The sequence below is a fragment of the Dufourea novaeangliae genome, unplaced genomic scaffold, assembly GCF_001272555.1.
Source record: "Dufourea novaeangliae isolate 0120121106 unplaced genomic scaffold, ASM127255v1 scaffold118, whole genome shotgun sequence".
Taxonomy (NCBI): Eukaryota; Metazoa; Arthropoda; class Insecta; order Hymenoptera; family Halictidae; genus Dufourea; species Dufourea novaeangliae.
The window spans coordinates 2241149-2255482 of NW_015374006.1; the positions used below are offsets into that span (position 1 = coordinate 2241149).

General features: G+C 40.3%; 1 protein-coding gene across 3 annotated transcripts in view; it reads right to left on the reverse strand.

Annotated features, from left to right (window-relative positions):
• The window catches only part of LOC107188298 (neurogenic protein mastermind), a 235449-nt gene that overhangs the window by 94422 nt on the left and 126693 nt on the right, over positions 1-14334 (reverse strand). The window contains exon 1 of one of the 3 annotated variants that reach the window (XM_015576572.1): positions 58-114. The exons of the other annotated variants lie outside the window; for them this stretch is intronic. Within the exon in view, the coding sequence (XP_015432058.1) occupies positions 58-99 (42 nt within the window). The 5' untranslated portion in view covers positions 100-114. Of the gene's footprint in view, positions 1-57; positions 115-14334 lie in introns of those variants that run through there. 3 annotated transcript variants of the gene reach the window in all.

The following is a 14334-nucleotide window of genomic DNA, read 5'->3' on the forward strand; positions in this document are numbered from 1 at the left end:
AAAAAAAAAAAAAAAAATGAAAACAGCAACCGGCGTTGCGTCACACGATATACATACAATTTTCCGGAAATCTGCCGGCGAAAAATCCACGTCGACCATTCGGCACACGTAGACCACCGCAATCATAACGGGGGCCAGAGTTCCGTTCTCGCAAATCGTGTTGGTTTTCTGTTTGCGTTCACGCGTACTACGCGGCGGAAAGCGTTCCACTGGGATCCGCGCGGTTAATGGAGTATTATCGGCGGCCGCCTTGACCCTCGAGCACCGCGGAACGAGGAAGAAAAATGGAATACCGCGGCCCCGCGCAATGCCGCCCGTTCCTATTACAATAACGCGTGCATATTTTTGCATCGGCTACCGAGCGCCTGCGTTTTGTCCGCGCGACGACACATCGGGAAGATGAACTGCTCGGCGATTGGGTAAGCCGATGAACTCGAAAACATCTCCTGTCGAAGACGACACGATCGACTCGAATTCACGGGAAAAGGCCAGGTAATTTAGAATTATTGCTGTTGAAACGTGTTTACAGCCAAGTCGAGGTCTAGGGTATGTGTACCAATTACGGAGCCTCTGTATTAAAATCATCGTTTAAAAGAAATAGATTTATAAATAATCATAAACAAAATATTTTTAATTAAATTGAATTATTAGACAATTTTAACTTGTCATAATGGTCTGAGTGTTTATTAAAATATGTGTATTACGGTTTAGGTGATTTCATCGATATTCTTAGCCAAAACTTTAAGAAATGCATACTGAACTATTTCATATAAATTTATTATAAACAGCATCTTCACCGTATAAAATGCATATTATATGTTTGAAAGGTTTAATGTAATTAAAAAAAGTAAATTCAGCTAATTCAATATTCCAAATTAACCATTTTCGTGAACACATCGCAACAATTGCGTACAATGCTGGATTATAGATTTGGATATTCGACCGAGTTTGATTCTCCAGTAAGTTAGGAGAACTCCAAGGAATATTTTGCTGACTATGGCCAAGCGGCTTTTCACTGACTCGACAGTTTCTAGAGTGACTTGGTAGCGGAGGGACGCTTTGCTAAGCGTGTTTGTGATGGTCATTCGATTAACCCACTGAAGACCGTGGATTTTAAGCTTCTGGAGGTATCCGCCTTGTTTCAATAAAACAATTAGAAATAGATTATTTCGAAATGTAATAATTATGTTGTTCCATACATAATTCCCAGATGTCTACTTTATAATTAAATCAAAAATTTCGGTATTAAATAAAAAAAACTGTATTTTTTTTTTAAATTTAAATTTACCGTTCTTGTCGGGACACCCTTTACAAAAATCGAACCCATCAGAATAATTTTTCCGAGCTATTTCAAATCTTCTACGAAACACACAGTTATCCATCGATCCTTTCTTTTCTACGTCCTCTCAAATCGAAAACAAAGGAACAGAGTAATTTTTACAGGCAGTAGGAAGAAAAGGAGACTGCAGGGTAGAAAACGCAGATCGATCGGACCTGGGGAACGACGCTCACTGAGCCGCTTTTCGACGCCGCGATAAATTCCGAGGCTCCCGTGGAGAACACACGCGGCAGTCACCCCGCGAAATATTTCAGCACCTTGGCACCGCTCCCATCGAGGCGTCGAATTGATTATTGAACAAACACCGTGATACCTGACTTACGTCGCGGCGACTATTCTTGTCGCCCCTTCCCCTTGTGAAACGACTGGACCACCGAGAATAAAGAGACAGTACATAGTTAGGGAGCAGGGGAAGAGAAGGACTGAACGTCCTCTTGGAAATTTATAACTGACCAGCCAGGAGACTTCGAGCTCCAGCAACGATGCAATTTACAGCTTTTCTTATTAAGCCCGTATCCGCAGGTTACGCTGGATCCGTGTTTCTTAGTCCCACGGGACTGAAGATTCTCTAACCGAGAACCAGAGCACGGTTGTGGCTTCTTTCCGTGGGTAATAAGTTAGGAGGCTTTGTTGGAAAATTTTGCAAATTAATGGCGGAACGGTCGGAGATTGCTGTGTAAAAATGGAAGGAGGAAATATTAGGTACGAAGATGTTTTGATTTCTTCGGAATTTTTTAACATATTTACTGCACGCAGGGGTGATCGATGACAGGCAGAATTTATTAATAAATGGGGTATGATTATATTGACCCTTAACTATAGAGGACTTGTGTTAGAGACGAACCTCTTTTTTCTTTATTGATATACCTTGTGATGATATATCTAGGAGTCTATAGTGTTTAATATAGATACTCTGCTACATGGCTAACGGTGTTCATCACATATCATAGGTATTGTGAGAATATAGTACTACTCTTCAGTATCCTTATAACCTCTTTGCCCATCACTGTTATTCTATATTTTAATATTGCTTGAATTTTTACGTCACTATTACAAGCTACTAGAAAATTATAGAAGCTCTAGCATTCGAGTATTTACAATTGACAACAAATACCATACATTATTTCCAAATAACGTTCAATTGGTTATTAACACTTTGACTGCCACGTCACTCAAATATGGGTGACACGTACATTGAAAAGTATCTGGATTATTTAAACACTGTTATAAAATGTTTGCATGAAATTAATATCGCAGTATAATTTAAAACAAGACCTACAGTCTCTATTAACTAAACTCGACAATTATATTAATTATATAATTTTCGACAATTTATGACGTAAAAAACGAAATAATGTGTGTCTGGCTACGCACGGCATTTTTCACTGTGGCAGTCAACGTGTTAAAACTGTCACAAAGTAGTCGTTGTCTGATCATTTATGTCTGACACCACTCGTCTACAGTTGTTCAGCTAAAAACCGATCAGCATGGAATCTACTTTTCGAGAATATCTCGTGCACTACGAACTGCTGAAAATATAGAAACTACTAAACCATAAACATCGACACAAAAAAATTAACCGACACGCGAATTATACAATAATTTAAATGTCAAAAGCACAACTTCAAAGCCACGCAGCGTTATCAAATATCAACGGTGAATTCGAGCTACCAAGAGAAGATATCTTTAAGCAACGCGATATCAATTTTTCCCAGAACGAAAACCCTAAAATACCTTCGTTTAAAAACCGAGATTCGCTGAAGTGACAGACCCTTCGGGTGAATCCAGTATTTAATTTCCCGGACGCGACTGACGCGTTCTCTTCTCCGAGCTAAATAAATATTCATTAGGGCGCGTAGTCTACACGGTAGCCGGGATTATTCCTAGTTATCATTTATTCATCTATGTCATCATACAGCGGAGGAACAGGGGACGTTTAATTAAAAAAGATATCGTCCAGCCTCGCAAGAGTTTCTTCGCTCGCGCGGACAACGTCCACGGAAACGAGCTGTAATTTAACCGGCCTAAATCGGCTCGAAGGGGAACATTATTATTATTCGAGCTAACCGAACCACGCTAATTCGACGGCGGTCTAGCCACGGGGAATCGAAACTCCTCGTTCTATGTTATCTAGTAACGGTGAATTGCATTCACTGAATTGTCGTTTAATTAGTCGTCGATGCGTACGCGAACGTTGCGTTTACTCGTCGCCTGGACGATCTATTCGACGTCCGTTATATGAAAAGTAGTACGATTCATTTAATCTGGAAAGACATATTACGTACAATAAAGCAGTGTCCAGGTGCTCGATCTCGCGTCGATGCGCATTTGATTCGATACAGAGGGAAGTTACGAACACTGTGTCTTATTTACTTTGATACGTTTGACACTGTGATATAGTGTTGCGGTGTACGGACAACTTCGGGAAAGTTCGTCGAAGAGGAAGTTTCCGGTTCGGGCGGAAACTAAATAAGGAAAGTAAGGACGTTGCGGTTGGTTCGACGTGGATTCCGGGGGGACCACGGAAGTCTATGGGAATATTTATGCAACTGTACTTTTTATGACGTATATCAGCTTCCATGAATAAGGAACATAGTGTTCTTCTATTATACCCGTGTTCTACTTATCTCCATAATTGTATCTACATCTATATAATCGTGTATACATGTACGAAACCAGATGATGTTTAAGTTAACTGCATCCTATCCAGAGTTGGGCAGAATTTTATTCGAATGATACACAGTGAAAAGCAGCAGTATCTAAGGGTGTCGTTCTGAGCTTTAAACAGTTAGTGAAATAAAATAATTGTTCGACAAATGTCGATTCATTCATAAAGAAGTATTATTTTATTATAAAAATTGAAATTTCCACGTTTAAACGATTAAAAATGACGAAATACTTTTATTCGTTATTCGAAACTTTTTATCCAGATAATTAGTTTACCCATCTCTGATCCTATCTACTGATTGCAGCTGTTTAATTCTAATGAAAAGTATCTCTGAATTCACCTGTACCTGGAGTCTTGAAAAACTCAAGACATTGGTAGCAACCATTCACTGAATCCAGTACGACCAGGTGATCCCCAAACCGTTAATACCTTCGAAATCAATTTGTGTGTCACTGGGCTTCCCCAGAATATCCCTCATTCAAATTCACCGAATACGCGGCAATAGGAATCGTTTAAAATTCACGTCGCGGCGTTCCCGCGTTAAGAGAACGGAAGCAAGCAGGACCATTGGCGTTTTTAGCACCTCGTGTCGCTGGTGTACGCGTGGGGGAGGTTAAACGACTGGGCCACCGGTCCGATTTTCGCGCGATGCCGTCGCCAAATATCGATTTCGTTCGACCTTTTTCACCCCACACCTCCCTGCCACTGAACGGGTTTCACGCTCGCACGTATCTCGCTCGTGGAGGGTTGTTTTGCATGAATGTCGTCGCAAGCGCGCGCGCGCGCGCGCGAGCGGAGAGGAACAGAAGAACAGACGCAACGAAGAGAGAATGAAGGAGAATGTACGGTGGTGGGAGAGTAAACGAGGGATCAAGAAAGGGAGCAGCAGAAAGTGAGAGAGATAGAATGGGAAAACGGGGGTGGTGGAGGAAGGGAATAGAAGGGGGTGCCAGTGTCGGCACGGTCTCGTGAACTTTATCCAGGGGAGGCAACTTCCGGTCGGCGACTTGTCTTTAAGCCTTCGCGAAAACTTTCTCGACGAGGAAGACCGTACCAGAGACAATGTTTTGACTTCCTAGTCTTTGAACCGAGCCCACGATGGCGGTCGTTGAAACCGAGTGGACATTCCTGCACGTGGGGGTGTCGTGACACTATTATTATTCGATAAACAACACTGTTGTTTGTGATTTGTGACGGTTTTTTTTTTAAATATTCACGTTTTACCTAAATGGAATGTGTCTTATTGTAATTCTGTTTTGTCTGAGATTTGGAATTTACACTGGCTTGTCTGCTTCCCTTAAGCTACGTCTACACTGTACTGTCTTATTTCACTGTGACTCTCCGAATATCTTTTTTAATTGTGAAAACGCGATAAATATTTTATACGTAATTTGAATGGTATTAAGTGGGCAGTATTCTATAGACGTGGTTTTGTACTAGAAGTTTTCAAGGTCATCGATGTTCTTTTTTCAAATAACTACAAATTTTTCCAAGGTCATATAGTATACATCTGATGTATTTGAAATGACCTCGGATTGCAGTATATTATTAAATGGGACGAAATAAAGATACTTTGAGCTTACCCACGAATCCAGGTGGTACTAAGAAGTTCATCGGACACTTACCTGTAACAAAAACAAAAAAAAAAATAATATAATACAAGTGGAAATATTAATAAATTAATCGTATTAATGAGTCATTGGATAACGTTCTAATCACAATACACCAGGATAACGTGATACGAAGTATCTTCTTGCTAAAGTGTATTTCGTCCGACAGAAATAATAATCGACGACAATAGATCAAGTGTTCTTATTAGCAGAATTAACTATACCTAGCGACTCGTTATGAAATGTCTTCCAAACGATCCCCTAAATCATTAAACATTCCCGGCTCGATTTTTCCATGCCACGCTAAAACTTCCTCGCAAACATCGTCTATCCAGCGAACTCTGTCCGCAAACAAATCACCAGACAATATTTCCCCAAGATAATTACCGACGATACACAGCACCGGGCTCTCGTTAACGGGAACGAGACACTTTCGACAAGACATCGAAAGCAAAGTTCTGACACAGGTCAGGCTTTCCTTCGCGGAAAGCAGAGCTTCGACGTAGAAGATGACGAAGACGATCGAGACAAGAGGGGGAGGAGGATGATGGTGGCAGAGGAACGTGTGCTCGTTTGGCCAGGTCGATTTTAATAAAGCGGGGGACGATGCAGCCGCCTCCGATCGGGTCGTAATGCAGTTCCCCAGTCCTCCTCGAATTTCTTAGCTGTCAGAGGGTCTCTCCCTGGGCACGATGAAACGTACGACAGCTAAGGGGTCTACGTGGCCTGGGCCCACCGAGCTTTATTAACCGTTCCGTGATTTACAGCGACCCCTCGCGGCTGATATGTTTCCCTTCAAAATGAGCGCGCGCGCGATTTAATTGCGAAAGAGTACGCCGGATGATTTACGGCTGTTCCGTTATGGCGTCGTTCCCGATACGGCTCGTTACAAATCTTCCGTTACGCGAAACGTAACGCGAGCGGAGCTGCGGAACACCACGAGGAAAAGGATAAATCGACACTCCTCGATCCTAGGCGCGTGAACGATTCTCGCCCGCGAAACGCCGGAAACGATCCTTCTATCTAGCTGAGTTTTCCTCGGATTTTGCGGTAAAACGTACGACTTCGATGGTCAATTGAAAATTAAAAAAATTGGTTTAATATAATTGTATATGTATATACATTAATAAATCGTAAAAGCAATTTTTGTAATATCATCAGTTGTTCATGAAATATTTATCATTCTTCACGAACATTTAAAAAATTGGTTTAATATAATTGTATATGTATATACATTAATGAATCGTAAAAGCAATTTTTGTAATATCATCAGTTGTTCATGAAATATTTATCATTCTTTTTGTTACTTGTTTACCAATGTTCTACGTAAATGTGAGGTTTCGTAAAAATACTATATTTTAGGTAATTTCTTTTAAATGTTCGATAGCATCAGTGCTGTACATTACCAACGTTCTACGTAAATGTGATGTTTCGTAAAAATACTATATTTTAGGTAATTTCTTTTAAATGTTCGATAGCATCAGTGCTGTACGTCGAGCTTTAATTCCCCTTAAACATTATTTAATTCAAACTGTCAGCAATTTCGTAATGCCTTGTAACATTTACTGCATATTCGGATACTTTTTTTTTTAATCGAATTTTTGAGAGAAAATTGAAGGTGACCTTGAAAAATTATGAAAAAAAAAGAGCTTTCTTCTATTTTATTCTGAACCAAATAAGATGCTCCTCTTGAGCCAAAAAAATACTCTTAGTTTAAAAATTCCTCTTGAATAAAATAGAAAACTCGTTGGATCCGATGAAAATTTAGTTTTTTATTGTATTTCACAGAGCCCTATAGGCTATAATTGCATAAAATCCGCAGGCTAATGATTACTTACGCAGCGATCTCGGTATTCTATGAAGAAGATTCACCGAAAGGAAAATTTTACGATCGATCGTTCGTGTTCTGTATCGAGTTATTAATTGTCACGATCCGCGGTCAGTTGTTATTCGTTCGATCTGAATTCAGAACGAACGGGAGGGGCGGGTGTGGACGCACACGTTTATTGATTTCGAAAAATTATTTACGCGGCCGTCTACCCGAAAAACCGGCCCCCGTTGCGCCGGTTTGCATACGAATTACCGGATATACATATTAATTCCCGATGAACCGCGCGATTGCTTCCGGAGAACGGACTCTCTCGCGGACTTTGGCTGTTTTCACGATCGTTACACGCTGTGTCTGTTTGATATTTCATCGTTGAATTATCGGTTAGACGTTGTTATTCCTTTTCGCGTTGTTTCAACCGCGATTGTTCATTGGATTTCAACAGGGGGAAACAATTGCTTCTCGCGGTTAATTCGTTGTTCTCGATCCATTCATAATTCCGATAATTATTAGGCTGTGAGTTTTGTTCGAATAGACAGTGTACAATGAAAGTTTATTATACGAATCTGGAGTATCATATTTAATTACTTTTAATAAGTAAACGTGTATAATTTCGATAAATGTTGTTTCAAATATAAGTAAATATATTTTTCTACTTGTACGTTCACTGTGTCACAGTGGATAATGTATTACGAGGCAACGTTTTGTTAGTCCCGCGACGACAATAATTAAGGATACTCTCTGCGATATATCTGACAGGTTTGCTAGCGTTCTATGCACAGGTACGGCTTCCCGTAATACTTGATCGATAACGCTGCATTCGCGGCGCGTTGCGGAGAACGCTTTTCACCACGTGCTTTTTATTCCCTGGGTGGAACAAAGTTTTGCTGCGACTGACTGCGGTCTTTATACATTATAGCGTACGCGTAAGCTCAAAAAATAAGCAGTGTAATATTTGACAGATCATCTCCCATAGATAATCTCTCGTTAACAATGTAAAGAAATGTCAAATTTAAACGAAAACATACGTTGAAATGTTAATAGACTTCATTTTATTTTTCTCTCATTTAAATTTATAAATTAACTATTTCTTCATTTTTATATTACAATGACAGTTATGAAAAATCTGACAAAAGTGTTGTAACATTTTAATCATCGATATAATATACTAACCAGTCATTTTGACTGCTTTGGTAGTTCCAGTGCTAAAGGATTTGTAATAACGAATGAACGTTAATAAAAACAGTGGACCCTCTTCTGCTGCACAAATTTATTATCAAATGTATTTCGCGTGACTAACACATCGAACGAATTTACGAACTTCAGAATGAAACTTTGAAATTACTGTTCTTATCGAATAAATCCTTCTGTAATAATCGCAATGTAATTAACAATATAGTAGGACGATCATGAAATGGTAAAATCTTTCGAATAGTTCGGTAACAGTGTCCAGGACTCTCGATCGTGAAACTTCTCTGGCCAGTCGGGCCGACGTCTCTCGCACAGAAGACGTTCGGAGCGACGTGGAATTAATTAGCAGCGACGAATTAACGAAAGCGAACGTCTCCAGACGTGTATCTTACGACAACGAGATTAAAAATACCCCGGGTGCGTCGCAGGCGAGGACAGATAAACGTCGCGGAGATTATTCGTTCGGCAATGAAAACATTAAAATACTCGTGGACGACGAAGAACAGGCAGTCCCGTTTGCGAGATATTACCGTCAGAATTCCTACAGCGCACGTTTTCGTTCGCCGATAAACCGGTTGACTTCGACCACCGCCCGGTCCCAGATAAAGTTCTCACAATAAAAATCACTCCGTGATTCGACCAGGCAAACATACCACAGGAGAAATTAGAACAGTTTGTCGTGAAAAAAGAAATCAATTTCATTACACGATTTTCCATTCAAATGCAAAATTTATGCAGGACCTGTTCGAAACATAGTTCCTGTTTTCTGAATAATAACAACTGATCCACGAGGAAGCTGAGACAATCGAATAAAATTCCCCTGGCGCTAAACGAATCAACCGACTCTATTCATTGAATTCGTCCTACGAACTTGAATTCCCCAGAATCTTCGTGAAACTTCTAGACATGAACTCTTCCAGATCCATGGAAAATCGGAGGTAAACCACGAACTACAGCCCCTCGTAATATCCACCTCTTCTCTTTAAAACTTTAGAATAACCTGTCAATCATTCTCAACATTAAAATCAAACGATAAATTCTTTCAGTTCGGTCCAAGATCATTACTACATTTCGTATTTTATGTACCTATATACTACAAGGCATTCCGAAACATGATAAAAGACAAAACGTTCCTCAGATGCAACAAGTTTTCCATTTCATTCTTAACTCTATAACGTAGATACTTAACGAAAGAAATTCGTACCATTATTCTTCTCTTTATGGATCATTCGACAAACCATCATTTTCCATAAAAATCCGCAGTCTAATCGTTACCATTCTCCATACCCATTAAACTGGTCGCACGCACCGCGAAGAGAACAGTCAAAAGGAGTAGAAACGGTGCGCAGAGATCGTCTCCACTCCCTCGAAATTCCAGCGGAATCTCTTCACCGCAAACCAAATTAGCGGGATCGTTCTCACGAGCAGAAACGCTCGGTTTCAATCAGATCGTCGGGCAGCCGCGTAACGGCGCTCGTAGGTGCCTCGAAAGCGTGGAGACGCGTGAGCAAGCGTTATTGGCTCGCTCTCCCCTGTTTCTTCGAATGCCACGCGAGGAGGGGGGGGGCAGAGACGGTCGAAGATATAGAGGGTTGGAGGGGGGGGAACAGACATAAAGAGAGGGAGAGGTTGATAGAGGGGCTGAAGGTGGCCGAGAAACGTTCGCACGAAGGCTTTACCCGCTTGCTTTTCCTCCTCGCGAGGACTTTAGCGCGGAGTGGAGGGTGCCCGAGGGTCGACGAGCCTGCGGAGGGTGGAGGACGCGTAAAACCTCCGGCCGCAGATCGATAGGAAGGTCGGAGGTGTGTCGTGTCTGTTAGACTTTGCCCCGAACCCGCGATTACGTACCCCCAGAGCCCTTGCAGTTGGGCGACCTGCGTCTGGCGTACACCTAGGTGTGGATAGGCTGAGCCAACCGACACGTGATTCCTACCCCCGTTACAACAGGGTGTAAACTCGATCTTTCCGATCGAGGTCGTAGATTTGGAGTACTTTTCATGAGACGCCAGTCTTATTGCTGATTCGAGGACTGGTACCGAAATGTCCTGACACGGGGAAGATTTTAAGCATTTTTTTGTTCAGTTCAGTAAGTTGCACCGGGATTTTCTTTTTGTTGATATCTTACAAGGGAAGTTCGGTGACCCGAATATTCCGATTTTTTTTTAACTTTGCAGGTTTGTAGAATTATAGGGCGATTTCAGTTCTTCAGGGTGAAAACATCCCTTGAAGGTAGAAGGGTGTTTCCATATTTCCCTGTTAATCTTTAAAACTATCGTTGATATAAAAAAATGGTTATAATAAAAATTGAATGGTTTTTATGCTCTGTAAAACGATGTAATTACATTGATAATTAATAAAAGTGGGGGGATGTTTTTATTTAAATAAAGAATTTTTATTTCCATTAATCTTCTAATTGAATGCCCTACAATGTTCCTAGCAGATCGATCCAGGAATGAAACAGATTGACCACATTCCTCGACACCCTGAATCTGTCGTTTCAAGTTCAACGAGTTCCTGGAAGCTCGTCGGGAGATCGGGGAGGAAATTCACGGCCGGAACGACTTTTCGTCACACTGGGAATTAGCTGAGAAACACGGTGGTTTATCGCGTCGTAAAACGCGGTCGCGACACGCGGAGGGAAAAACGGCGCGCGCAAACACACTCGACCGGACAGTAACAACATCGACCAAGAGGGAAAAGAGAGCGCACGACGGCGAAAGAAGAGGATGAACACGCGCTCGGTCGGTCGCTGGCCACGCCAACGCGAACAGGAACCTATCGGTCGTATCTACGACGAGACGGCGGTGGCAACGATCTAGAAGACGTCGTCGGCGTGGTATCCGAGCCACGAAGCATCCCAGTTCCATAGACGTAGAACGAAAGTTACCGGAAAACAAAGTTTCGAGTATGATCGTGGCAGACAACCAAGACCACGAGAACAGTTTTGGACCATTATTTAATCATCGAGGTGCTCGCATTCCTATCGAATTAGTCCGTCGACTGTACAGGGTGGTTCAAACGCGAAGGTTCGAACTATACAGAGTGGACCACGAAACGTGATCTAGATTATTCTACTGGCAGCTGTTCGAAGGGAAATTTTGGTGGATAATATAACATGATTCAGGAAGTGGTTGCAGATGGTTGTAGTAAAGTTTTTGTCAACCATTTTTTTTTTCAGAATTTTCAAGGTTACGTTCAGTTTTTTTTTTTTAGATAAATCTATAGTTATTTCAAGACTATTTTTTAGCGAGTACTGAGACGAATTCAGTAAGCATTATGATACATGTTTTTTCTTGTTCTAAACCGAAGGAATATTAAGAAAATATTGTTTACCTTAATTAAAACGATGTTCAAAATGGTGTCCATCGGCTGCAATTACACTCGCGTAAACGGTTAAGAAACGACTTAAGAAATGTCTGCACTGATGGTTAAGCAATCGAAAAAAAATTTTGATCGAACGGATGACAGTAGAATAATTTAAGCCGATCACGTTTTGTGGTCCACTCTGTAAAGGTTCCTGGAGCTCGTTGATAGAAATAATGAAAGTTTGAGCGAACGTATGGCTGGAAAATAACCATTTCATAAACAGTGAATTAAAAACGATTGTGACAAGTAACTCTTGAATATTTAATTTCCTGTAGTCCCGATGTTCGATAAAATTTCTTAAACATGCGCGTATTTAAATGAATGAGTTGACATTTGGATGGTTTGTAATTACAATTATTTTGTGTTACGTATAGTACGTACCATTACACAAATTTATTCAGTGTTTTTTAACGTATTAGAATCAGTGATCGACAGTGATCCTTTACTATAATCAACGTCAGGCAAACTACGTCTCCCAAAGCTACCCTGTGTTGTTCCCAAGACAATATTAGGTTTTATTACCATTTTTCCTAAACTTTTACATTAATGATCTATAGTAATATGCTATGCAGCAATATTAGAATATTTTATTTATCTGACTCTTCAACATTCAAAAATATATGAAACGTATTATATGTGGTTCTTATTATCCAAGAATTTATTCACCCCTACTCTACATGATAGATCCAGCAGTACTGCAGTACACTTTACGCCTTTCGTGTAATTTCAAACGACTTTAAAGCAACCTAGACACGATTATAAGTTCGGTTAAGGATACACTGGCACAACTAGTTCTTATTATAACATTATCTATTCGCTCGACTATCTCTTTTTCGAGTCCGATCGCGGCTCTGCATCCGCGATTGTACCCCGCCACGAATGGCTAAATATATCTTCACAGACATGGAGGCTATCGACAGAACCACAAGACGCTGAAATCTCGTTTAAAGCGTAGCCTAATAACGCGGCAAGGTCGTCGGAGGCGTATTTCGGTGCCTCGAATCGAGAGTTACGGGGACTCAGCGTGTAACCGGGACAATTAATAGTACTCGAGTGGCTGCTAATTACGTCGAGCCGTATCGCGGGAGAGACAAAAGAAGGTGCGCGCGCGCGGCAACGGAATGGTAACGATAAACAGTGAATCGGATGTTTTATGTATATATTTTTTTTCTGAATCGCGGTGGTGCTTTCAAGTTAATACGATATCGTAACTGATTAAATGTAGAATACTTACACGAACAAAAACGAATGATTACCACGAAAGAATATTAACCATTCTGTTTCCAATTTGTCGTTCTAACGTTTATACGGTGACATTGATAAACTTCGTGGATTCCTTTACTTTCTCGAATAAACATTCGGATTACATCACAGATGTTTATTAGAGAAATACAAAAAATGATAAGATATTTATGTGCTCGTGAAAACGTTTCAACTTTGCTGAAGCAGAATGAAGATGCTCTAAATTTCGAGCGATAGTGTATCTCACACGTTATAATATTAAGTTGTAATAAACTTTTGGACAGACGATAATCGTATCATTCAATTGCATTCCAGCGTGCGCTTTGTTCATCACTCTCGTTATCGCCACTTGTTTACTCACATGAAACCTTCATCCTCTGCGTTCTCGCCTCGTTCATCTCTTTCATATTACAAAAATGAGTAACAAATAAACGAGTGAAATCCGAGAATTTGGAACGTTAAACGAATCCTTCCATCGTGAGCCGACCATCTACATCAAAACCTTACTAAAAAGAAATTTCCTCCACCGTCTTTGCCCAAAATCAACAAAATAAATTATAGAATTCTAAATATTACACTAACATCTTGATCCTCCTCGAGATACATTTTTTTAGATTAATCCTTTAACGCCCAGACCCTTAACCCCTTGCCCTATGATTTTCGTGACGTCTGCAGTCTTCTGAATTACATTGTTATCGATAGTTTCTCAGAAACGAAAAGAATTCTGTACTTATTGCAACTGTATTTCTCTGTAAAAGTTAAATATTAATACCAGCAACATGGTACTTCAATTCGACTCAAAGAAAACAAAATAATATACTTTGTTGTTGAATCGATTTTCAAATCGTCAACACGAGTCTGACTCGATGTTATAGGGCAAAGGGTTAACCATTATTTCAAAATTATTAGATTGACACATATATTGAACCTTGTTATTTTGAAGTTGAAAATATCGATATTAAACCGACCTATTTTCCCTTATCATTTATTTATTTTCAACAAGAATACTTGAATTTCTCAACCGAAAATGTTGACATCTACTCCACCTCGCTAAAACAACGGATATAAAATTAAATACAAAAACAAAATT